The sequence below is a fragment of the Takifugu flavidus genome, chromosome 3 (assembly GCF_003711565.1).
Source record: "Takifugu flavidus isolate HTHZ2018 chromosome 3, ASM371156v2, whole genome shotgun sequence".
Lineage (NCBI taxonomy): Eukaryota > Metazoa > Chordata > Actinopteri > Tetraodontiformes > Tetraodontidae > Takifugu > Takifugu flavidus.
This window is the reverse complement of record NC_079522.1, coordinates 19,005,663-19,033,529: the sequence shown is the minus strand read 5'-3', so window position 1 is coordinate 19,033,529 and position 27,867 is coordinate 19,005,663. Positions and strand designations below refer to the sequence as shown.

The following is a 27,867-nucleotide window of genomic DNA, read 5'->3' as shown; positions in this document are numbered from 1 at the left end:
TCTCTTAAACTTAAGAAAGGCTATTAAGTGAGGGAGCTCGACCAGTTAAGAAGAATAAAACTTATCACTTTCATACAGAATGGGAGGAGGACTTTTTGTTCACGATGAACAAAAGGTCCTCCTCATCATCTGCCAGGCTACCATCGCAATACCAAAGAAGGGAAATGTGGAGCGGTATTTTCAGACTGTTGGAAAATAGGACACCGAATACCTGCCAAAGGGAGCTGAGAAAGAGAAATTGAAAGTCCCAGTTTTTCACAATGGAAAAAAATAAACATAGTTAATTATGTTGTGTTGTGCAACATAGCGGTTACGCAACGTACATAAACTGTAAGAATCCTCAATAGTTTTCTAAATGAATATAATGGGTCGATCATGTTGACTTGGTCATTTCATAAGTAGCTCGCATGCAGAAAGAGTGTGAGCACCCCTGATTTTGGGTATAGAGTGTAATTTATTTTCACATTTTTCAATTACAGAATAAATCTTATTTCTACCATGGGTATTGGACAAATTCTTAACACAGATACATCAGGGTGTAGCTACTTGACACTTCATAAACACACTCAAAATGACAAAATGACTACATTTTTCACAACCAACTTCAATACACTGTGAATGCAGAGCAAATCACAGAATTTGACCATGTATTAGGAATGTCCTTAGACTTTGAAGGTAATCTAACAATTATATATATATTCACACTCACACATATACCAAGTGCCTTGTAGCTGTTAATGAACATTTGGGGATTAGATCTTCCAGTCCGACTCTTCCATGAAGACATGCATGAAAGAAGCTTGCTGGGCAGTCTGCAGACCTGGAGGCATGCACATCAGTTCCAGTAAAGGTTGTATAGAAACCAGATTTGTTGTCATTAAATTATTTTACTATTTGTAAAAGTCAGTTGGGTGAGCCGTAACATGATTGTGAATAAGGTCAAATACTACTTCATGGCATCTGACATGATTGAATGGTTCAAATGACTATTTGTGCCCAATTATGACCAGTTACCTGTATAATCTTTAGAAAGAAAAAGTAAACAAACTTTAGATACTGGAGCACTGGCCTCGTCTTGGAAAAGCTTTAAATAAAGCTCCAAGTGAAGTACTCTTCATCACAACATGAAAAGTGACATTTGATCAACATTTAAAGTCACACTGCTTGAAAATGCTTCCAGCGAATGAATACTCTTTAAAAAGCATAAATGATTAATTTGACTCCAGAAAAAAAAAAGTGAAATGTTTTGGATAAACTTCATTTGACAAATTTCAAAAAAACATCCCATCAGTGTCCATTCTGCCATTCTGTTTGGGTTATGCATTATGTTATTTAATATCATGTGTTATTGTAGGGAGGGAATGTTTACACTTGGTCTTGATGAAATGTTCTTCAAATGCATTTTTAGTTGTACGCACACAATATAACTACAAAGTAGTCAGGATGCAGTAGAATGGGACATACAAACACCGGCTACACAGGCAAATGACAAAATCAAAAATATAGCATCAAGTTAATAAACAAGTCAAAGAAACACAATCACAATAATTCCCACTGCATGGAAGAATGGCAGATTTTTTCCCTTCTGTAGTTACAACTTATTTTACTTAAAGATTTTTTATTGTCAAGAGGAAGAGAGGTGTGGCAGGATGGTGAGACGGGATGTCATTGGAGGGCATGTTTGGAATACTGGTCAAGGTAGATGTGGGAATCCTAAAACTGCTCAGCCAGGAGATCGCATAGACGCTTTGACACGGAGTCCTTGCTGCAGCGCAGAGTGAGACGATACATCTGCATAAAACATGAGAAGGGTTGGTTTAAACCTGCTTGATAAAATGTCTAATAAAATTTCTGAATTTAAACACCATTCCTGTCATTTGTTTTCTTTTATTTACATTCCAATTACCTGCAACTGGTGAGCTTCTGCATTTAAGCTAATGTCTGATTTGGACTGCATCATTAGCATTGTGGCTTATGCTATCTCTGTTTACAGAAAACAACATAACATGTACAAAATCAATTAAAAATAATTTATTAGAAATATATTATTGAATATATTTATTAGAACTACATAATATTATTCTATTATATATTGTATAATATTAAATTTATTACAAATATATTAATATATTATGCATGTAGACTGAACAATGGGTTTTTTAAATAGTAATTTATAAGCATGAATGGGGGGGCGAACATACATTTAATCAAAAATAATAAATATCAGTATATCTCAATATAACAGAAACAAAGTACCTCAGAGCCACCGCCAAGCTGGCCATATCCCCATATATTGACTTACACCCAAAACTAATTCTCCAGTTACTTGGAATACCTTCAATGAGTTCATCTGCTACTGCATAATGCTCATCTTGTATTTGAGGGTTAGCCTTGTAGAAAGGACTGGTGATTGAAACGGCAGATTATAGTCCAGGGGTGCTCAATACGTCGATTGTGATCTACCGGTCGATCGCCAAGGTACAATCGGTAGATTGCATGACATTAAAAAGAGACGTCAGCCTATCATCCATTCCGTCACCTGCTTGATCTACAGGGCAGCCAGTTAGATGACATCTGAATTTTGTTGACACTTGGGTCACTTTGCATGCGCAGAGAACAGCTCTAAGTGAAGCAAAGCCAGCGAGCTGGTCAGTTTATTTCTGCGATTTTTTCGCTTTTTTTTCTCTCTTAAACTTAAAGGGTATTAAAGTGAGTGAGGGAGCTGGACCAGGTAGGAAGAATAAAACTTATCACTTTCATATAGGATGGGAGGAGGACTTTTTGTTCACGATGACATTTTCAAAGTGCGTTTGCCAGTCTACCATCGCAAGACCAAAGAAGGGAAATGTGGAGCGGTATTTTCAGACTGTTCATGGAAAATAGGACACCGAATACCTGCCAAAGTGAGCTGAGAAAGAGAAATTGAAAGTCCCAGTTGTTTTTCACAATGGAAAAAAATGTACATAGTTAATTATGTTGTGTTGTGCAACATATGCGGTTACGCAACGTACATAAACTGTAAGAATCCTCAATAGTTTGCAGAAAGAGTATGAGCACCCCTGCTATAGTCTATGGTTCCGATTAGAGAATCAAGGCATGTGGAGAGATCTGAGTTGTCTTCCTTTAATGGTGGTTGTTCAACTTAATAAAATCCAGTCAGTAGTAATATAAGGTTACATAACAGAGTGGGTTGCTTTGTAGATCAAATTTCTTCCAGAATCCAGAACATCAAAATTTAATGTGCGCTTCCCTTGGTCCATTGTTAACATTTCCTGAAACTTTCATCAAAATCTGTTCAGATTTTTGAGTTATTTTGCTATCAAGCAGTCACACTCTGGCTGTCACATGCCCTTCTTTGGCAGAGGTAATAAAACAAAAGTTATTCAAATTTATGTCCATTGAAGCAGAATGTTTTACCTGTGCTTGGGCATTTGGCTCCAATCTTAGCAGACATCCAATCTGCTGGCTCTTGGTTTGAATGACTCCAGCGCACACGTAGTTTTCTGGGTTGGGATCAATGTTTTCCAAAAGGGCTGTTCCCAGTCCCAGCAACTATATGTAGATGGAAATATGACTTGTTTAGACAAAGTGGTAAATAAAGTATTTTCATCATGCCCATCAAGTAATCTTCAATACTACCACAATCTGAATTTTTCCATTCCAATTCATTAATTCCTTGATGGGTGCTGCCTATTTACAAACATGCACTGATGATGTATAACAGGATATTCAGATTTAAGAACAATTTGTCATGGAATTGTCAAGGGTCAGGAATTGAAACCATACCCATCCTATCACAGAAGCACCACAGCAATGGAGCAAAAAGCAACAGGTTGCAATTTAACTCCTTGGCTGCAGACAAACGTGATTGCAGAGGTTAAAAGAAGATTTATTTTTATTTATATATAGACTCTTTATGTGAATTTAAATGTCTTCTGTTGACTTGTTTTTGTTTGGACAGTGCAAAGGAAAAATAATTTTTTAAATGGGGAAGTAACATAAATGTAGTAAGACTGAAGACAGACCTTAGCCTTCAGTACTTCAGTATCCATGCTGTTATTGGCCTTGAATATCTTCTGTGCTTCTTGCTGAGGCCTAAAAATATTTACAAAAGGTGTAGTTACATTTTCTAAACATACGTGCAACTAATATCTCACGCGTCACTCACACACTTACTGGCTGAGCTGCTTCCAGCGCTGGAAAAAGTCATGTGAGGTCATTTCAGTTGGCTGGAAGAACTTGTTGATGGTGACAGGCAGCTTAAGGGTGAGGTTCTGTAGAGCTCCACCATATCTAAAGAACATGTTCATGTGATGTTTAATTGTGGTTTTTCATGAGTAAATATTAACAATTCAGAAAAATGAAGATTAAAGTAGCCCCTATATTAAAAATGGATGGCTGCAAGACTAAAGCAACCTCTGTTAATTATACTTGACACCAGCGACAGCGATCCATCTGATCAAATTTCATTGTTAGAAAGATGCAGCGATATCTTTTTATTGCGCATTGGGTTTGACAACGTATCTGCATTTCCGGCCTGACCATCTGATGCTGTATTAACTGAAGCCAAGAGTAAAGCTGCAAATTATTGCTATTTCAGGGCATCAAAAATACTGCTAAATCTAGATCTGTGCCATCAGTTTTCCTCCTATACCGTATTTTCACGACTATAAGGTGCACCTTAAACACTGAGATTTTCTCAAAAATCAACGGTGCGGCTTATAATATGGAGTGCCTTGTGTGTGGACTGAGTTCCAAAATCTGCTGTGCGCCTTTGGTGGGTGCACTACGATAAACGCTCCGCCAATCGATTAGCGGCACACCTACGCGTAAGGATCCCCTAAAATGGCGCCGGTCAAGCGAGACACGTATGAATGAGGCTTACTTTAAACTGCAGGCCATCAAATATGCGGCTGAAAATGGCAATCGGGCAATCTTAGTGTTTTCGCTTTATGAGGAGGCGGCATCTCTTCTGTTGCGCAGCGGCTGCCCGCGGATTACCAGGAGAGGGTGGCCATCTTCCGCATCTACTTTTTATATTTCAGAACTCAGTCCACACACAAGGCGCACCATATTATAAGGCGCACCATCGATTTTTGAGAAAATCTCAGTGTTTTAGGTGCCTTATAGTCGTGAAAATACGGTACTGCCGCGACAAGATAACCACGCCCAGCCACATCACCAACATGGATGAGATCCCTCTGACTTGGGCTATGATACCGTCTTCATGTATTGTAAGAGCTTTCACAAAATCAACGTTGAACCGGAACCGGTCGGTGAGTCCGATTCAGATGATTAAGAAGAGGAATTTGGGATGTTGGACATTGAAATAGCGCAGCTGTTTAATTCAGATACAGAAGATGAAAACTTTGATGGTTTTGTGGCTGAAGAATTAATATTTTGTTCAATAAATGTGTTGAAACTCACTGTTTTACTTCCGTTGTCATTTTTTACTGTATGTTTCAGCATGCGCCTAATAATACGATGCGCCTCATGTATGTTTTAAATACAGAAATAGCACCCATAACTGAGACTGCGCCTTTTAATACAGTGCGCCTTATGGTCGTGAAAATACGGTATATGGGAAATGATTACAAGGGTGGCACCAAGCTTTACTGAAAACACCATTAGGTTTGGGTATTCTGAGAAACAAATAAACATCTTTCTTCTAAAATATTTTGATGATTTGTTAAGCAACCTCTTTAAAGACATTTGTTGTGTGGGCTCTAGTTTTTTCCTCTGAAATTTTTTGATGGGCCTTTCACTTTAGATTTATATTTTCATTGGACTGTAAAAAGTACCAGACGTAGTATTTTCATTATGTAAATAATATGATGATAACCTTGACACAGACGACCCATCTGATGTACAAGTTATTTTGGGAAAAACACTCAAGTAATTTCAATCTTACCTGAATTTGATATTGAGCAGTGGGGCATCACAGAAGTCAGTCAAACACTCAATATTGAGAACCTGTTGTATCTGGGCTCCTCCCTCCACTAGTGGCTCCACTGGTTTAGTCTGAACATTGAGCTGTGACTGGTTGTTAAGGATCATCAGGTGGACAAAAGAATTACAGCAGATCCCGATTACGCAGATTTGATATATGGAGTTCATTTGAATTAATTATTATACCCATGATCACAAATCTCCATCTTTTGACATATTAGGTAACTTTATAACGTCTTAAATTACAATGAGAAAGTATTTTTATTAATTCCTGATGTGTTTGTGTTCTTTCAAATCTTCAGTTTCTAAACATACTGAAATGTCAAGGATATGACCCTGCAGCTCTCCAGGACAGCTGACAGTAGTACTGAAACTGGCAAACTGCACTGAAGTCTTGTTGCCATAGAATAAGTACATTCTCCCTAGACAAAGCAATATCAGTTTATTATCATGGTTTAGACTTGGTAGAAGGAAATGTTCAAATAAACATCAGCACACCTACAGCTTTTTGTCACACGACACAAATAAAGGCAGAATCAGATTCATGTAAGATTCATATAAATAGGTACAGTGGGACCTCTACTTACGAAATTAATTGGTTCCAGAAGTTGTTTCGTAACCTGAAAATTACGTAAGTAGAGACACGTTTTCCATGCAAATGCCCTAATCCGTTCCAAGCCCCCAAAAATTCGGACATAATTTACTTATAAATCATAAAAATGCATCAAAACATGTAACAAATACATGTTACAATTAGATTACCGCACAATAAATGTAGGAATTCAGCGTAAGGCTTTTTCAGGAACAAAATTGACTTTATTACAGGCTAATCTTACATTAGCTGTCATTACTAGCAATGAACGTTAACACTTGTGGTAACACCGCCATCTAATGGACAAACATCATCAATGTATTACGGCCATATTCTTTGGCGAGATCAACCAAACGAATCCCTTTTTCATGCTTTTCTATTATTTCTTGCTTCGTTTGTATGGACAAAAAAGCTCTCTTCTTCTTTTCCTCTTTTCTCCATCACTTTCCTGGGGTCCATAGCGAATAAAAGTTAAACGAAGAAGACGCTGGGATACACACAAACTTGTACATATTGACGTCCCTCCTAGCCAATGGGATGACAGGAAAATGCTAGGCGATAGCCAATGGCAAAGCAGCTACAAGCATGTTTGCGTTTGCTAAACTCCACGAGCTGCGAGTAGCAGTGGTAGCGTATTTTTGACTTTCGTGTCCTGAAATTTCTTTCGTAACAAGAGGAAATATTTTCCCGTTGACACGTTTCGTAACCTGAAAATTCCGCATGTTGAGATGTTCATAAGTAGAGGTCCCTCTGTACATACTTCTGCATAACCTTACCTAGATTTTGACGATACTCTGACTTGATGCCGATTTGTAGAAGTTGATTCTCAAACAGAACTCCATTGTTCTTACAAACAAACCTGTAACATGAGAATACATCAAATATTACAGGCTGAAAATGTAACAATTCTGACAAATTCTGAAAATACAGTTTCAGGAAATGGTTAACTTTTTGTTTTAGAGGTATAATTAGAGGAAACTACTTGGATTAATGGCATTGCGTAAACTGAGGAAGTGACACTGCATTCTTAATTTAGGCATTTTTGTTGATTTTTGAGAGAGATATCTTTGTGATTACATACTTTTGTCATTTGTGGAACTTGTAAGTTTTTCTTGGGTGTAATTGATAAAAATATCAATAGTGCTTAGAAGTATGTTTTTCTTCCCGCAAATGAAAATCATTTTAACTTAAATTGTTCTCAACTATGGCTTTATTTGATTAATCAGTCTGCAAGAATGTGAAAAGATATATACAAATTTTGCAACAAAACTAACTTAAGTGTATAAATCCAATTCAAAGCATTGCTTGCTTTCGGGCTGTCAATGTGTGAATTTGAAATTAGTAATCAGTGCTTTTGCTTGTACACAAGGAAACCAAATTCCTGCAGTAGCTCGAGTAGAGAAATCACACGTAGAAACTGTAGCTGGACTAGAATCGGTCCAGAGTATACCAGATAGCTTGGTTGCGAGTTGACGAGTCGAGCAAACAAGGCTGACCTACACAACCTGTGCTGGCACGACATTTGGGTTATAGTTCGCTCACCTGGAAGCAGAAATTTTACAAACAACAACCAGCGGCGACCTAGTAGGCCCTAATACTGGAATGAACTGGCAATTGTCATAATGCTTATGTATCTGAATTAACTCATTTTTGTGGATGGGTACAAAAAAAATTGTGGAGCGACATGATGTATCCTCCACGAGCCCGTTCTTTGCATACATCGCCATTAACACAGTGCCTATGGTGGCTCTGAGGAGTTGCAAAAGCAGAACATACCAACAGTATGTCAAGTATTGATGATCCATTGCTACCATTGATTTAAGGCCATGTTATGCTTCTGTGTAGCCTGTCAGCAATGTGAGCACTCTTCCTACATAGGTGGGGTTCACCATTTATGCTCCTACAGACTTGTCTGGTTTGCTATGCAACTCCCAGAGTTTATTGCCCAACAAGCAAAGAGGAGCAGCATTCGTTATTTATACCTACAGCCAATGGCTTTTGACTTAATAAAAACCGTTTCGTAAGCAAAATGCAGCATCACTCGTAGAAAAAAAACCAAAACACTATGACCGCACAATAACAACAAAACAGACCAGATATTTATTTATTTTTTAGCTCAAATGAATCTATACAAGGCTATTTGCACTTACTAGGCACACAGGTCACAATCCTCGAAACTTGACCACAAAATCTCAAACCACTTGGGAACTGTAGCTCACACGCTAATGAAATATGTATCAAATTGCAAGTTGGCGAGGAGGATTTTTTTATGCATGGTCTCAAAACCGTGATTAATACACTCTCTGAAAAAATCCCATAAAAATTCAATATGCCTCCATTCCCCCCCAAAAAACATAGCCTTTTTCTTCTTCATATTATTCTGTCAAAACGTTAGTCAAATATTGCCTCTCACACCATTTATCATACAGGCACCAAATTACACCAAACCCTGTATAAATTCTGGGAATTAGTTGCTATGAGTTTTCTTTTGAATTCAGGTGACTCCATAATGTGAGGCATCAAAAAGTTCATGCTTTTTGACCCCTGTATGAGGGCCCACAGATCTGCTATACTTTCATGTAGAAATACCATTCAAACTTTAAAATGCAGCCAAAAGATAGATCCAGAATCTATATGAAACCTCAGTGTCCTATGTCTAAAGGTGCCCGGAGGGGGGACATTTGTTTGAGGCATGGAATTTCCCTCCCGACTGTCATTTAACAGTGGTGTCTATGGGAGAGGCTAGAGAGTGGGGACCAGGTTACCAGATTATCAAAGGCTGAAAAAAATGCAACTTTTATTGCCAGGAAATCTTACATTTATGTCTCTGTGATGCTCTTTTGTCTGTCCTTATAAAACGTAGCTGTTAGCTACCAGGAGTTTATCATAATGCTGACAGATTCAAAAAAGTGGGCATATTACTTGTTTAGACTTTCAGTATAATTAGGTACATTTGCAAACACCTGAATGTTTCATCCAGAGAAAATCTTACTTGTTGAGAAGTTCGTCTGCATCAGACAACGGAGCAGCAGGATCCTCAGAGGAAGGAGCAGCACTGAGACCACAGGACAGCCCCAAGCACAAAGGATGGGTAGATGCAGACAAGCAACAAGACCAATGAATGCAGCAGGGCAATTGGGTTAAAAAGCCATTAAGTGCAGCATACACCAAGTGGTTAGGACAAATGTAACAAAAGGAACAATGGACAAAAACGAAAAAGCAGAGGTTAGTAAAAGCAGGTTAAATCAACATCATTTTACCAAACACTAGGCTTCAACTGGTGTACATGATAGACTGTGTTTACATATATATCCTCTCATGTTAATGTGGAGGATTTATTAAGCAAAGGAAATAAGAAATAAATGTATTTGAGGGGAAAAAAGGAGTTGATATTTTGAATAAGTCAGCACAAATGTGCAACGATAGCTAACAGCCTAAAACATTAAATAATTAATATTAAAATTTACTAACTAAATGACCGAGTTTGAATTAAGCAAAAAAAAACAAAAAACTTTTGATAATATATTGAAAAATACTTAAATATTGTGTTAACAGAAGTATATAGACCCCTTTCTATGACATTTAAACTCAGGCCATTTCCAAAATCACTCCATATTACCCTAAACTAATTAGGAAGTTCCCCATTTTGTACTTTTGTCCCAAAATTAGACGAGTCCCTAACCATGTAATTTATTCCAACATCATTACAACCAACAATGATGTTGGGATAAAAGGTACATGCTTGTCTATGCAAAGTCTCATACAAATGAGACAAATTTGTCAGAGTAAATCAGAGTAAAAACCAAGCCATGAGGGCAAACAAAATGCCTCCAGAACAAAGAGACAGTCACCTGTTACTGTGGCACTGTACCAATCTGGGCTTTAAAGCACATTGGCCAAATGGATGCCTTGCGTAAAAAGACCGATGACAGCCTGTCTAGACTTCACAAAACAGACATGTCTTCCAACAAGACAATGACCCTAGGGCCTAGGCACACAGACAAAACAACGCCAATGACTTATTCACACTACACGACTTTCAGCACCGTGCTTTTCACAGTACGCAACTCTCTTGTGAGAAGTGACAGACGAAAAGAGTCAATGCCTTAGAATCGGGCTGTTGCCAACCTCATAACTGTTGTCTTCAGATTGTTCACATTTAATGACCCAGGCATGCAGAGCAGATGACTGCCTCATCCTGATCTGTGAGGAGAGCAAAACCCCAGCCTGCGACTGGCCAATTGGGCTAAATTTGTGTAATGCAAACAGAGAGAAAGTGCAGGGAATGTCCTTCAGAGGCCCAGAGTCTGAACCCACTTTAACATCTCTGAAGAGAGGTGAGAAGGGTGAGAACATCTCACACACAGGATCTGCAGAGATTAATGCCGAATAACCCCAGACCTTCCAAAGATGCTTCAACTAAGTACTTTGGGTCTTAAATAGGGATGTCCCTGATCCGATCAGGTGATTGGAAATCAGGGACAATACCTGATTTTCAAAGGATCAGAATCAATTACCTGATGTTTGTCAATATCTTAAAGTGGAGCACGAAGGCAGTGTTATAGCAGCATGCAATGTCTATAAGATGGGAATTCCGTTAAGAAAAACAGCCGCAACAGGACGAACATGGTTTGCCACCTGGGAAACAAGCAGCTGGTACAATTCTCCAAGTACACTGTTGCAACTCGGGCAAATACACTTTTCGTAAATAAATTACGCATATCTAAACAGAAATCATTTGCGTGGGTATTCAGTATGTTAATTTTGTGATAAAAATGGTATGTTTTGATGTCGTTTCAATCATAATTAACACTTCAGCAGTGTTGAGCTCACATGCTCATTGGATTAGTCAAATAGGATTGATTTTTTTTTTGCCCCACAAGTTCCAACCTACATACAAAGTTTCAAAACTTTTTTGCCCCCCAAGTGTACTAGCAGCTCAATGTATACACATGGTGTTATATTTTAAAATAAAAGCTTGTCAAAGAAAGCCTAGGAGGTGGTAATCTATGTGTATTTTACTGGCTAAGTTTGCAGTTGCCTACTGGCCCTTACTCCAAATCACCAGAACTCTCCACCAAAAGGGAATCAGAAGATTCGTTGGGTTGTCCCAGATCTCTGTCAATGTCAAATCAAAGTAGAAGAGAGGGGACACACATTCAAACAAAACACACAAATATACACACACACACGCAGGTACACACACACACACACACACACACACACACACACACACACACACACACACACACAGAGGAAAGAAGAAAAGGGAAAAAGATAAAAGACAAAGATAAAAGACAGTCATATAGACATTAAGATAAAATGAACAGAGAGTGTACTAGACCTGCCAACCACCACAGCACCACAAACAGCCAGAAACTGAAAATTGTTTGCCCGGTAAGACTTTCTCTTCTGAAACGGTCTTATATGCAAAATGCCCTAATATACATATACAGTGATCCCTCGCTATATCGCGTTTCATCTTTCACGGCTTCACGGATTTTTTTTGCGAGTCGTTCATTGCAGTTCTCAAATATAATCGAAGGTGGCATATCAGTTTATAAAAATCTTGCTCAGAAAAAGAAAGAGCGCCAACAACTACCCATAACAATGTTCTTCTCTCGGAGAAAGACTCCTGCGCCTTCAGTAGAAACAGGCGCTACAGCGGAGCGGAGTCAGGACGAAGAGGCACAGCTGGGACTGTGAAATACGCGAGTGACAATGTTTCCAACCTTGTATTACTATATTAAAATTATTGTTTTAAACAAATTTTGGGCTTTAAAACAGGTTTTGATTTTTGGTTTCATTCTATAGTTCAGTATTGCATTGTAAAATAATTAAAAAAAATAAAGCTGACTACTTCACGGATTTCACTTTTCGCGTGTTATTTTTGGAACGCAACTCCCGCGATAAACGAGGGATCACTGTAAACAATAAAAAAAATGCAGAAATGCAGATTTAGACTATAGAGAAAATATAATCTATAGTAGCATCCCATTTTCAAATTTAAAATACTGACACACGTTGGGTGAGATGTCAACATTTTTTAAATTACTGCACAGCATCACTAATATGATGCAATGGCAAACAACTGATATTTTCTCCCAACAAATTAAAGTTTTGCATCTAAAAATCAATCAAACATGATGTTGGTAGGCACCATGTCACAATAAATGATGTTTCAATTAAGCTTTTAGCAAATGGCATCCAATTATTAATTTGTCTTGGTTGGCAGGTCTTTTTTAAACAGAGAGAAAAAAAAGCAGCCTTCAACTTCAACAGTGTAGGTACTACATATCACAAGTGGTAACATACAATTGTAATAAAATTGTATAATTAAAGACAACAAACTCCAATTCAGTTGCTATCTTCTCCATCCAGATCCAAGAAATGCATGCAGTGATATAATAAACTGGTCAGTTTTCCAAACTGAAACCACCAGCTCTGTTCATTATTTGTCTCAATTCAATTCATTTGTTAAACTGAGAGAGGCTAACAGATTTCTAATACCTGTATGAGATAGTAGCATTGATGGGTCACAACAGAGCACTACATAATACAGCATCTTAAGTTAAAACGCTGCTTATTCCAAAGTCATGGGATTCAGGAGCCTATCCCACAGCGAGGCATCCACATGCAATAACAATAACATTGCCAGATTTATCTAAATGATATTGGCCATAATGAAAAAAGACAATGACAACTTTTAGAATTTTGCATCTAGCCATTAACACAATGGAAACAGATAAATTGAGGACTATGCCTACACATCAGACACATGCCTATAAACTTCTAGGATAACCTAAAGATCTAGTTCTGTAATAGGGGGCCGTGCAGAAATTGTCTTCAGATCTACACACTTCACAGTTAATTGTAGTATTTCTATCCAAGGTCAAATGACCATGACCTTCCCCGTGTTCTACAAGACTGGAAGGGGAGATACTGCATTGGATTATGCTATAATTCATAAACGACAGATTTTCTCATATGTGTGCAGATTGGGGGTGGGGGTTGCTTGGCTTATTGTTTAAAACTGGGTTCACACTGGACACAGAAGTGCCGCAAAGCCCCATGCAACAAAAATCGCAACAAGCCAGGGCCCTCTCGTTCACACCAGACGTGTATTTCGCCACACTGGTGGACAAATGATCTCCTCAGCTGTTGTCTACTCAAACCAGTGTTGTGTAGTTGTGGTCTGTAGATATAGAACTGAAATCTTAAATGTTTATCTAACACTTATGTTTATTAGCTATTTAATTTCTCTTCCTTTTCCCCACTGCAGTGTGTGTGTGCATCTCTCTCACATCTCAAGCCACAAGGTCCCCCATCTTAGCTTCTCCAATATCTTGACACAGAGGACACTGAGATTCACAAGGTCAATTTAGACCCTTTTGAGTACATTTTAAAGTTTGAATGGTGTCTCTAAATGAATGTCTGGCAGAACTGCTGGCCCTCAAACAGTTGTCAAAAGTGTGACCATTTCAAGGCCTCTCCTATTAGTTAACAAGAGATTTTTTGAGCACAAAAGCCCCATGTCCCCTCCCTCTGGGTCCTAATTAGAATAAAAGCAATAGCACACCATTCCAAGAAAAGTAAAATTTGATGCCAGCACCACAAGATGTGGGAGAAGAGATATTTGTCAAACTTTTCGATGGAATTATTAAGAAAAAAAAAGGCACTTCCCGTTTGGATGTGAGAATGAGGTTTTTCAAACTTTTTGGGGATTACACAGAGGGCATAGTAGTTAGTGTTAGAGTGCAACGGTTCCCGAGAGGTTTGAGATTTTGTGGCCGAGCTCCGACGATTGTAACCTTTGTGCCTTGGAGGCACATAGAATTTAAAAAAGCCACTTCCTATTTGGGTGTGAGAATGGAGGATTTAGACATTTTTGTGAATTACCGTACTTGGAGGGCATAGTAGTTACGGTCTTGATGCCCCAGATCAAAATCCGCCATGCCAATGCGCAATTCGATGCATGCTGCTCAGTGTGCACCCTATGGTTCCTGGGTAGTTTGGTTTTTTGTCACCAGATTGTGGGGATTGTAACCTGTGCACCTGTGTTGTTTTAGATTTATTTTTTTCTTTGTTTGACTTCCAGCCGGATTGTCATGATAGTTCACAGCTCACTCACAAAATAGACCAGACGTCAAAATGATCGCTGCACGGGGCACGCCGATCTTAGAGCTTTGTATCTGGTGTGAACGACACAATCTGTTAAAATGAGCGCCGAAACAAAAATGGCTCTGCTTTTCGGCAGTTCCAGTGTGAGCCCAACATAAGAGTTTAAGATGAGATTTGTCTTTTTCATCTTTCATCCATTCAAATAACTATTACCGTATTTTCTGGACTATATGTCGCTCCGGAGTTTAAGTCGCACTAGCCAAAAATGCATAATAAAGAAGAAAAATAGATATATAAGTCACACTGGACAATAAATCACATTTTGGGGGAAAATGTATTTGATAAAATCCGAGACCAAGAACATACATTTCATCTTGAAAGGCAATTAGCAAACCATTAGCATGGATTAGCAATAGTGTTACGGTATGCTAACGTAACAAATTCAGCTACATGACTCACAACGAACTGAGTACGTGTCTGCTTTAATGTAACATATTAACCGTTATTCAGATAATTATAGCATAAAGAACATCCGAGCAAGTTTACCAAACAATCAAGTCTAACTCCATAGACGAAGCACCGCTTCTTCTGCGTAGCTAAAGGAACTCGTTCCTCAGTACTCACACCTAGAGCGCCCTCTTGTGGTTGGCAGTGTGAAAATAACAAACATGTGAAATTCTGTAATAATGTATTTATATAAGTCGCTCCAGTGTACAAGTCGCACCCCCTGACAAACTATGAAAAAAAAGTGCGACTTATAGTCCAGAAAATACAGTAGTTAATAAAAATGTTAATGAATATTATTACTACCACTGAAAACTGTTTGTCCATAATGTACAGGTGTACGGTAATGTCACGAGGAAATATTTAGCAACGTAGCATCACTACGATTTTATGGATGAGAAGCTTGAGGACTGGGATTTGTTTATAATGCAAAAAAACATATCAAAGAAAGGCTCTCAAGTGTGAAAAGAACAAACTCTGACATCTGAATTCCAAATCGTTTTATATGTAGATTTAAAAAAGATTTGGAGAAATAATTGTAGTGTACCATATTTTTAGTCAGAAATATTGTTCTTCTGAACGTGTTTAATTAGGTAGATTTTTTTTCTACCTCACATTGACCTATTGTGCTTTTTATTTTTGCAATTCAGGGGATGGCTTCTTACCTCAGGAAGCCGTCATCATTTACAGCAGCAGATGATGCAGTTGGTGCAGCCTCAGAGAATACGTCTACCAACAGGCTGCCAGCACTTGTTAAAGCACCACCAATGGGAGCGGCAGAACGAATACCAAGAAGGTCTGCTGATGGTGAAGGAGTTGACTAGTGGAAAACAAAATAAAGAATTGCAAAATAAAATCATTTTGTGGCAATTCAGGAAAATTGGTTAAAAATAAATAGTTTGTTTACAGCATTTGAAGCAGCCACTGCTGCCATCTCTGGGCCGCGTTCACTTGCTCCGTTTAACTCTCCACCCTCCCTCTTGTTGTCCTCCAGTTCTGTCACAGACACAGCACCTGGCCCCTTCTTCTTTTTAAGTTTGGCCAGAATTGATGACTCTCTCTCTGGAAAAGGAGGCATCTCCTCCAGGACAGTTGCCTGAACAAACAAATTATGGCTCCTTACAAAAAGACACAAATTCTTGTTTCCAAAGATATAGGATTTTCATTGACAAGATCATCAACACTAACCAGGACATCTGTGCTAGCAATAGAGGAAAGCTTGAGATACTCGACAGCACGCTGCTGTAGTTCAACATCTGAATTGCGAATTTGGCTATCGCAGCGAAGAACTTCCTGGATGGTGGCCTTAGTCTCTGGGAATAGATTGATAAACTTGATGTAGGCTGACAGCAGCAGAGCACGAGTAGGTACAGAACACAGGTGGAACTTGGAATGAAGAAGGTTGAACTGGACCAAAGGGCTGAATAACAGAACAGCAAAATTAGTATTTATTTAGTACCTATTAGTATATAATAATTTCATTTATTATTTCAACTGTCAACTGTCTGGTATTATAAAAATCATACACACCTGGAGCGTGGGTCACCAGCAATGAGATTGCCAAATTCTCCCAAAATGTAACCTCCAACCTTCACCATGTTCTCATGGCAGGCAGGGGCCTGCAAGGCCTGAAAGACACAGTTCATATTTTTACAAGGTTACACCAACTTATTTGAAAAAACACATTTGTTGAGGAATTGCCACTATGTGCTTAACGGTTTCTTGAACCTCACTCTGGGTTTTATACATTTTTTTTAAGCTTGGATGGTTCCATGTGAACTGTCGTGCTGTAGCATATTTAGTACATATAATATACGCGAGTAAAGTTTCCATCTTCAAGCACATGTGTGACCAGTAACTTTGACAAATCTTTTTAATGTTATTAAATAGTTTTTGCCACATTTCAGAGCAGCATTTGGCATTAATGCACCAATATACCACTATCGACTCCAAAAGTAGGGATTAACGTGCAAATCCACAGATTTCACATCTTGTAAATAATGAAAACGACGACTGACTCCGCAGTGTGTCAGGAGACAATTCCTGATAATGAATCCAAGAGATCATTAGGAAGCAGGCAGGGAATTATTTTGTGAGAAATGGTGTCGCAAGTTCACCTGACTGAGATGCGTCAGAGAGACAAATTCAACAAACTCCAAATTCTGCTGCCAATACCCACAACATGTAGGGAACACAAAAGTTGCTGCTAATACTGGCACTATAAAATAAATCATGACAGACTGGTCAAACATTTTGTCAATGCAAAACAAGGTGGATGGATTATCTCACTTACACAGATCTAGACAGCCTATTGTGAACATTGTGTCTTAGATCTTTGCAGTTAGCTCATCAAAAATAGGAGAAAAAAAACAAAAGTGTTGCCTTGATGTTTTTGTTTGTCTAGGCTGCATCTATACATTATATGCAAACAAATACAGAACAGAAAAACTGAATTGACAACATAGATGACAACCAAACTAACCAAGATAGTTTTAAGTCACTGCAAAGAATGCAATTTAAGTTGTACATTATGTAAGTGATTGAAAGCCCCATAGCAATGGACCATCCACCCTGTACTTCTGGAGAACAATGGGATAAGAAGGGAAATTACTGTAAGTTCATTTCTTGGTATAACAAAAAATGAAAATGAATAAATAAATCACATTTAATCTAGCTGATGAAATTCCAATAGCCTATCAGCTCCTTCACAATCGTTGCTAACCATTTCATACCCAGGACAAACCACAGTTGTTCCTCTTGAACCTGATATAAATATTTATTTGAAACTATTATTTTCAATAAATAAAGTGAGATAAAACGTTCCATTTAGTTTAGGCAGGAAAATAAATATTTTGAATCAAATGTGAAAATAAGTTTGAAAACTACTTGAAGGTCAAAGAGTGCAAAAATATAGCTTGTAGTGTACCTCGAAGACTGTCTTGGCAGCGTAGCCCTGTACGTCATCTCTGTTAATGACAATCTGAATAACACGATACCAGACTTCTTCGCTGACATAGTCCCCCGCAATGCGGATGAGGTTGAGAATAGTGTCCACATACCAGGAATAATCCACAGCATACTTCTCAGCTAATATTGCAACTTTCAGGACCTGAATAAGGAATGGATTATTCAGTATGGAATTTTGAACGAACAATTAACCATGAGAAATGTACAAGTAGTAACAATGAATTACACTGCAATTTAGCTCTAGGGTGATAAACACATACCATCTCCTCTCTGATGGAGTAGTCAGCAGTCTCAAGATAGCTGAGCATCTCAGCTACGATCTGTTTGGCATTGCTTCGATCACACATTGCATACAGCAAATCTGCTGCCCTCTGTCGGACACTCACATCCCTCTCAGTCTAGGACAGTGATAATAAAGACAGATAAACATCTAATAAACAATCATCTATTGCTTTTAAAAAGATGAAAGAGAAAGCTGTTTTCTGTCATGCTATATAGACAATATTGAATATCTGATAAAATACAAATATTTCAAGTTAAAAGCATGATACAAACCTTCAGCGCATTAATGACAGTCTCAATGTGTGTCTTAACGGCTTCATGGGAAAATTCTGAACTGGCCAGAGTGCACATGCTCTCCAGAGCCAGGTACCGCAGATTTGTTTCTCTGTGCTGCAGAAACTGACCCAGCTGGTTACAGGCTCGAACCAAAAGATTTGGCTCACTGCAGGGGAAAAAAAAGATAGAATTTTATGCAATTATTGTGCATTTTCTCATTCACCCTCACATTATTACACTGGTGGCAAGAGACTAGTTCACTGGCTGCCACATAACAGCAGACATGTATTTTACATAGGTTTAAAGAGACCAAGAATCATGCTTAATGTGAGAAAATATTTTCAGCTGTGCTAAACCTCTTTCACTATAAAACACTGATACAATGCTGCGTTTGGGTTTGTATTTTACATCATTCATTACATCACACAGAGCAATACCCATGAGATAAGTAACATTCAGTTAAATTAGTTGCTCATCCATTAGGTAACAACTTAACGTGCATGCAGTGCTGATTTAATAGAGGCTCACCTGTCATAGTGGATGATGAGTGAGATAGCCTCAAACAAGATTGCATTCTTTGCATTAGAATGCTGCACCTTTTTAGATTTTGGTGGTTCCTGTGCTTTATTGAGAATTGTTTCCAGACACTCAACCAGGCGGCCTTTGACAGCACCATCTTCTGGTGGAGGGTAACACTGCAGCAGGCGCAGCAGTTTGCAAGAAAGCCAAGGAGCTGGAACAAAGTAGTATGTGTAATCCTGAAGATCAGTTGAGGCTGAGGACACAATCTAGAGAATTGGGGAAAAAAATTTAGCACTGCATTTTTGTACACACTGTGAAACATTTATTGTGTAGAGGAATACAGAAGTATCACATCCGATGTAAAGATGAAAAAACACAGAAAACTATTTTTCTAATTCTAATGAAGCAGAGATTTGGACATAGCAAATCAAACACATTACAAAAAGCAAAACAGCAAAGAATAGGGACACAAAGACTTCTCTTTAGCTTTAAGACAATAAACAGAAACTACATGAAGTTATAGTTAATGTCGTATTTTTAATTGGTACTACTGGAAGATGAATGGAGCAAGTTAAAGAACATAAGTTGAAATGTATTTTTTGATATAAATACCCTGCTGAGTCGAGAAACAGCCAGAGAAACGCAGGTCTTAAACTCATCTGGATTCTTCTGACTTAGACAAGTGATAAGAGAGATGGCCGCTGTTACTACACCCTAAAACAATAAAATATACAATTAGAAAAGTTACATTGGATTAATATGATGATAAATAGTTAAAAGATTTTATGTGACCAAATAGAAAGTATTAGTATATTGCCTCTTCGATTTTGTGCATTGAGTGGGTCATCTTTCCAAATATTTATCAGACAATTTTACTCACTGAATTATACTGGGTCAGTTTACACAATTGGCATTCATTTGACATGTACCAAGTAGAAAGCTGCCAGTGGGTATTTGCGGGAATTTAAGAACACAGATGAAGTGGCAGCTTTTCATAAACCATTTTTAGTTCAAGTGTCCCTCAAAATTGCATCATGTCTCTTGAACTGAACATATCACTGTGAGCCAACTTCATCATGAATCCCACTTGATATTACCACAGTCTTCGAGTAACACAGGATAGTACCACTTTTTTGCACATTTACTTTCAATTTCAGTACAAGGATGTCCGACTTTAGGAGCAGCTGAGTAAACCACTATAATTGGTGTCAGACATTTTGATGTTTACCATTACTGAAATGGGGTACTGAATAGAGTCTGGTTATATTGTGAACTATTGTGAAAGAAAAATAGTAATGAAGTAATACAGAAGTAATGCACTGACTGAATGTTGACAACGAAGAGACTGTGCAAGTCAGGCAACATAGAAATTATTTAAGCATCAGAGACCTAAATATTTATCCAAAAAATGTTACTTATAGTGCCTTATATATATTGGAAATACTATGAATGCTTTACAGCCTTATTTAAATTATTTTTAAGTCAAGGGCAACCAACCAACCAAAACTTTGTAATTATAACAAATGAATGACACATAAATACAACAACTGAACTATAAACTTGGATAACTATGACCTGGATGATTGAGAATCTACACAGACATTGCGTAACCTAGTTTATAGTTCAGTTGTTGTATTTATGCGGGGTTTTTTCTCTTTGTTCTCTTTTGAAGACGTTTCGCCTTCTATCCAGAAGGCTTCTTCAGTTCTGAACTGAAGGTTAGGCAATATTTTTTTAATTGACTTGTCGACACCATCTTCCTTCAAGATTCAAGATTCAAGAGTACTTTATTTATCCCTTTAGGGGGTGTCCATCAGGGACACCTTAGTTAGCTAACAGGTCTAGTGGAAAGATGCCATTAAAAATATAAAAATGTCGTCAATTAAATTTAAAACATGAAATTCCTGTTAAGTTTCTTTTTCACAAACATAACTCAAAACAATTTTAAAAATCCCATTTTTGAGAATAGAAGTTTTGCTGACACATTAAAAAATAATGCTGTTTTCACTCCCTCACATGAACCATTTCAGACAGAGCATCCTCACCATATGCTGGTCGTTGAGAAGGTGCACCACACGTGATGTCCACTCGCCCATCATCACCAAGTCAGGAGAGGTCTTATAGAGCCGCAGAAGACATAGGGCAGCTGACTGTTTCACGCTATCCATTGTATCACTATAATGCACATTTACATTACAAACAAGCAAAGGTTTGTTTTCACCCGTCCATACCAGGTTTCAAGTGTAACAACACTTCAAAACAACTTTTTATGTGCTGAAAACACATACATATGGGTATGATGTCATGTTGTTGATTGAGTCTGGTCCAAATTTTGACATTTTAGTCAAAATATTTAATTTTGCCATATTTTTTTTTTATTAAATATCCAACAGTGACTGCCCTCTATGGATTGAAACCTGACTAGTAAAAATCAACATTTTCCATTGGCTAAGATGTACGTCAACGACATTTTGGTTCCAGCTTTCATCACGAACAAGTAGTTTTTGCAGCGCCCCTCCTACGAAAACTAGCATCTGTCAATGTCCTCAGCACCGGTTGCTGCACAAACAGCTCAAAAGGGCACGGCTCTGCACCAGTGGTGGAAATAAATTATGTCTCTGTTGCAAATCTGCTGCTACGGACAGATGCTGCTGGATGTGGAGTCACTGCGGTTCTGCTGCCTTTACATTGTAGTTGAGTGCCACCACCGACTGCAGATGTGCCGTGTCACAGTTCCAGCTTCCGAAACAAAAACGTAGAACGTCTACCGTATTTTCACGACTATAAGGCGCACCTAAAAGCCTAGAATTTTGTAAAAAATCTACGGTGCGCCTTTTAACCCGGAGCGCCTTTTGTATGGATTACGGTAATATTGGTTAATCGCGGCTACCGTAGTCAGTAGGCATGGCCGAGGTAACAGCAGTAAATTCAGTCCCAAACCATTTCTATCTGTAAAGACCCCAAAATGGCTCCTTGCAAGAGACGCGCTTACGACGCAGAGTTCAAACTGAAGGCTATCAGTCACGCAGTTGAACACGGAAATATAGCAGCGGCAAGAGAATTTAACGTGAACGAATCAATGGTGCGGAAGTGGAGGAAGCAACAAGACGACCTGCGCCGGGTAAAGAAGACTCAACGGAGCTTCCGAGGAAACAACGCAAGACGTGGATTAACGAAAGAACTCCAGCCGCTAAATATTGGTGTCAACGGGGCATTCAAAACTAGACTGCGAACTGCGTGGGAGCGGTGGATGACGAACGGCGAACACACATTCACCAAGACGGGGAGACGGCGCCGAGCGTCATACGTCACTATCTGCCAGTGGATCGTAAATGCCTGGGCATCGACCGTGGTCCGAGCTTTCAGGAAGGCAGGGATTGTCACTGAAATGCCAGACAACACCAGCGACACCGACCCTGATGACGACTTTGACGAGACGGAGCCGGCCATGTTGGACGCCGTATTCGCACAACTGTTCAATTCGGACACCAAAGAAGAAGAATTCGAGGGATTCCTGTATGAGGAATGAACTGATAAAGTGAGCTTTACGTGTTTCTTTTGTGTGTTTACAACTTAACAAGACTGGTCATACTGTGAATATGGACATTACCGTTTGAACAACGTTGTTATATTGCTATTGTTATATTGCTATCACTTTGCACTACTTCGAGAGTTCGAGTTACCGTATATTGTGTTTGCACTAACGTTTGATTTACCGCAACGGTACTACGTGATAAAAATGTTGCACTAAATCGAAGATTTATTAAACTCCACTATCCACTTGTGATAAAAAATGTTGCACTGCCTGTTATAACTCGCTGTTATTAAACGAACTGTGTTACGCGAAAACACTACGTCACTCGGGAAAAATAATAAAACAGCTGTTTATTCATTTTGGGAGTGAATGGAGTTGTGAGAACGCCGGTTTGTATTCTATTAATAAATAAAATATCTGACTGTTTTATTGACATTCCTTTTAGCGCAGCTCGATCTAGTGAATGCGTCATGAAACCACAGGCACTACGCAGTTTCTATGCTATGCGCCTTATAACACGGTCCGCCCTGTGTATGAAAATATTTCTAAAATATGTCGTTAATTGAAGGTGCGCCCTATAATACGGTGCGCCTTGTGGTCGTGAAAATACGGTATTTTGGCCGGATACCAGACCGCAGCATCACTCTACTAATCTGGATGGTTTTGTGGGTCTCCTTTTACACACTACAACCCACTGTATCGCACGATTACCGTATTTTCACGACTATAAGGCGGATCTAAAACACTGAGATTTTCTCAAAAATCGACGGTGCGCCTTATAATATGGAGCGCCTTGTGTGTGGACTGAGTTCCAAAATCTGCTGTGTGCCTTTGGTGGGTGCACTACGGTAAACGCTCCGCCCATCGATTAGCGGCACATGTACGCGTAAGGATCCCCTAAAATGGCGCCGGTCAAGCGAGACGCGTATGAATGAGGCTTACTTTAAACTGCAGGCCATCGAATATGCGGCTGAAAATGGCAATCGAGCAATCTTAGTATTTTCGCTTTATGAGGCGGCGGCATCTCTCGATACGCGCAAGGACAACTGTTGCGCAGCGGCTGCCAGCGGATTATCAGGAGAGGGTGGCCATCTTCTGCACCTATTGCCGCGACAAGATAACCAGCCACATCACCAACATGGATGAGATCCCTCTGACTTTTGACATCCCTTTGACCCACAAAGTGGAGAAAAAGGGACCAGCACGGTGGCGATACGCACAACGGGGCACGAGAAGTCGTCGTTCACTGTGGTTCTCGGCTGCCACGGAAACGGACATAGCGCTGGATGACGGAAGGCAAACACTCCTTCACAAAGACTATGAGGCAGTGGCGGGCAAGTTATGCCACCATATGCGGGTGGATTGTAGACGCATGGGCTATGATACCGTCTTCATGAGCTTTCACAAAATCAACGCTGAACCGGTCGGTGAGTGCGATTCAGATGATTAAGAAGAGGAATTCGGGATGTTGGACATTGAAATAGTGCAGCTGTTTAAGTCAGACACAGAAGATGAAAACTTTGATGGTGTGGCGGAAGAATGAATATATATACTTCCGTTGTCATTTTTTACTGTATGTTTCAGCATGCGCCTAATAATACGGTGCGCCTTATGTATGTTTTAAATACAGAAATAGCACCCATAACTGAGACTGCGCCTTTTAATACAGTGCGCCTTATGGTCGTGAAAATACGGTATGTGCAAATTTGCGTGATTACACATGAATTACGTGTAATTAATTGAGTTTTCGGCATTTTAATTCCTGCTGTATATGATTGCTTTACTGTTTGTGTGTTTTTACGCATGTTAGTGGTGGTGGTGGCATGTGTGGAAAGTGGGTGCAGGCTGCTGGAGAGTTGCTGGACGTATCTTAACTGCTCCATGAGCCCTGCACATAATCAAGGCCCATAATTAAATTTCCAGCCTAGACACACATTAGCCAAACCCTAGTGTGGTGTAGTTGCACTTTAAGAAATAAAAAGGGAGAAAATGTTTCAATTTTACTTCCCACAGTCTTTGTTGCTCGAGTTACTCACCCTGCCACCAAGATTCGAGGAATTTCACCGGCAAAAGCCTCAGCCATCTCTCGGCTTCCGACATTTGCTATACAATGAAGTGCGAGGCACATGAAGGTGGGATTGCGGCTGGAAAGATCATTCTTGATGGCATTGTTGATCAGCCGAATCAACTCACTGTTGCTGTTTACCAAAACTGAGATAAACAGGTACCCCTGCAGAAACACATTTTTCAGGATAAGAGCAAATTAAGTACATTAAATAATAACTGAGCATGAAACAGAGTTTGCTGGGATTTCTTCAATACCCTTTGGCACTGCAGAATACATCACAGGAAAAATAATTGATGTAGCTATTTGTTCCTAGATCAGATACCCAAGCCACACAGTGGTAACTTAACTGGAAAAAGATAAATCAAATATAAATATAAATTACGGTAAATAAATGATTGAAAAGGTCAGTTTTGCTGCCAGTATGTTACATATTTCTAACATGGAAACCTGCTAATTATATTAAAACCATTGTGCAAGGCTTTTTTTTTTTTTTTTTTAAATGTTTCATTCCACCATACTCTAGAAAATGGTAATTTGAAATTGCTCATTTGAGTTTAACAAAGAAACCCATTTACACACAAACTTACAATCTGCTTTTCGGTGTACTTGTTGGAGCTGAGCAGGTTGACTGCCTCCATGTGTCCAAAGTCAATGTCGTGGCCAAGCAGGAAAATGAACAGCAGCTTGCAGACATATTTCTTCTTGCTGTAACCATCCAAAGCTTTGTCTCCTTTGAACTTGGAACGAATGTTGGCAAGCTCTTTATTAATCCGTTTAATCTCTGCTTCTTTACTCTTACCTAAAGGAAAAGGACATAATTTATCATGGAAAAATAATAATGAAAGAGTGCTGTTTGGGGAAAAAAAGAAGCTTCAAGTCCTCCTTGTTTATGATACACTGCTTAATCATTGTGCTTAACTGTAGGTGACAAATCACAGATGTTAAACTTTTCCTAAAATTGCATCTAGTTTTACAGCTAATATTGTTTACACACTAATTTGGAGAGTAAATCATTGAGGAAAATCCAAGAAGATGTAATATCTAAACATGAAACCTATATTTATACATTTGTTAAACCATACAGATATACATAGGAAAACAGAGGACAACAATACTCAAAACATAAAAAGTGTCTCCGGGTCAGCTTCTTTTTCGTGACACATTAAATATAAATTTAAATTGAGTGGGGAAATAGGCTGCATTGTGAAGTGGACACATGTGACAAGGCAAAAACATCTCTCTAAATCTACCGACAAGCTTGGGCTAGGGTTGTGGACTGGTCTAGTTGCAATATAAGTAAATACAACTGCTAGAGTTGCGAGGTATTTTCTGACTTCAATGCACTGGAACATAAAAAAGTCAGGATATATATTTTGGTGAGCGTTTAAACTCGCAAATGACTGCCGTTGTTTGGCTAACCATCACGTTTCATTACAGCGTCACGTAAAGTGGTTACGCTGCTAACGGAATCGGACCGAGCCTTGAAGTTAGCTGAATTCAACTCCGACAAATTAAAAATAAAATTCAAATCAAAGCAAGGGACACTCACAGTTTCTGATGTCCGAAATGAAAACCGCTAATCCTCGCATCCCGTCTCCTTTCGACACAGCCGGCATTTTGCAAGATTTTGTCCTTACTCCGACCTTACCCTTAAAAATGCACGTCGATCAGATTTTTGCACAAGACTGGGGTGGACGAACGTCAACTTGACGTTTGGAAGCGGCACGTTCCTTAATAGGGTCACACGTTCACTGCAATGTTATATCTAACAATTAACTAGCAAACCTATCTTTTGCTTTAGTCTACCTGCTTGCTACATTAGCTGATCCAACCGATACGTTAACGTTAACTCGGTCAGCTGGTCCGTTTCCGGTGACTATGGCAAGCGTATGCTTTTCATTCAATCCTTATCTAACATTAGCTTGGAATGGAATCGAAGTACACAATCTTGGAAATAATTAACTACCGTTGAAGCGGCGTGCATTCAATGTTTGCAGATGGGGAAAAAAGTTCAATTATCAAACAGTCTTAAACGGTAAAATAGCTTATTAGCTAGCTAACAAGCTAGGTAGCCGTACCAATCAAATACTGGAATACATCAACATATCATAAAACTAATTCAATTGGTTGATAAAATACCAATCTTCGATATGTTTGTTTCCTTTTTCGATTCCAGACCTAATTATCGGTAGGCCAAATACAAATAATGTCCTTTGTAATTGCTTCCACACGGCTTAGATAAAGCTAGTGACAGAAAAACCAACACCGTGACCGCGCGACTCTTGTGTGTATATATGCGTGTGTGCGCGCCCGCGCGTGCAATTCTTCTTCTCTTTTCCGAAATGATGTGACCTACAGAATGTTCTTCTTCTTGTTTTGTTTTTTTTTAAATTGAGACACCAATGTCACGCTGCATTACCGCCATCTACTATGTTGGAGTACAGAACGATCCACTAAAAAAAGATTATATTAATTTAACCTTTACCTTTTAAGAATGTCTATTTTCCCTAGTGGATAAAATAATTTTAAATTAAACATTAATATCTACTTTCCTTATTTCACCTTGCATTGTTTGTCTTTCAGTTGAAGTATTGGTAATATACTGTACAATGACATGTTCAATGACATGAGTGTTTGACTGAGTTTAGTGTGACCTATTCTGCAATGGGTTAAAATCTTTGTTCTTTTTTGTTCCCCTTGGCCGCACTCACAAAAACCCACCTTCTGCTGTACCTGTATTCCCTCTATCCCAACCATGTTGCCACTATCCCTTTGCTTCATTGATACTTAGATGTACAGTATGTTCATGATATTCTGTTGTTGTTTAGCTAATGACTGAGTCAACTGTCTGATTTCATTTCTCTGAGCTGCTATCCACATGTTGTAATTATGTTTTTTAAGTTTGTATAAAGCTTAAAAGATTTCCTTTATAATTTCCTGTGCACTCTGGAATGTAGATAACTTTATGGTGGATTCCAAATCTGTGCATATGGTGACCTTCTGTATTCAAGTCTTCTCTATCCACTATAGAGCTGTTGAAAATGCCACAGA

At 38.8% G+C, this 27,867-nt stretch overlaps 1 protein-coding gene across 4 annotated transcripts; it reads right to left on the bottom strand.

Annotated features, from left to right (window-relative positions):
• Nucleotides 1-434: 434 nt before the first annotated feature.
• On the bottom strand, nucleotides 435-27,127 carry ap2a1 (adaptor related protein complex 2 subunit alpha 1). Of its 4 annotated transcripts, XM_057028610.1 has the most exons (22): nucleotides 26,366-27,127; nucleotides 25,404-25,615; nucleotides 24,785-24,978; nucleotides 21,259-21,388; nucleotides 19,826-19,927; nucleotides 19,220-19,479; nucleotides 18,689-18,857; nucleotides 18,394-18,531; nucleotides 18,093-18,275; nucleotides 16,697-16,794; nucleotides 16,355-16,586; nucleotides 16,074-16,262; nucleotides 15,832-15,986; nucleotides 11,597-11,659; nucleotides 9,534-9,596; nucleotides 7,318-7,400; nucleotides 6,283-6,371; nucleotides 5,912-6,036; nucleotides 4,177-4,293; nucleotides 4,026-4,095; nucleotides 3,418-3,552; nucleotides 435-1,791 (listed from the first exon to the last, which is right to left on the bottom strand). In XM_057028610.1, exons 1-22 carry the CDS (start codon nucleotides 26,430-26,432, stop codon nucleotides 1,714-1,716), a joined length of 2,952 nt encoding a protein of 983 aa, XP_056884590.1. In that variant the 5' UTR covers nucleotides 26,433-27,127; the 3' UTR covers nucleotides 435-1,713. The 4 variants fall into 4 exon arrangements, with proteins under 4 accessions (XP_056884590.1, XP_056884592.1, XP_056884591.1 ...); XM_057028612.1 differs by lacking the exon at nucleotides 9,534-9,596; XM_057028611.1 differs by lacking the exon at nucleotides 11,597-11,659.
• Between the last annotated feature and the right edge of the window lie 740 nt (nucleotides 27,128-27,867).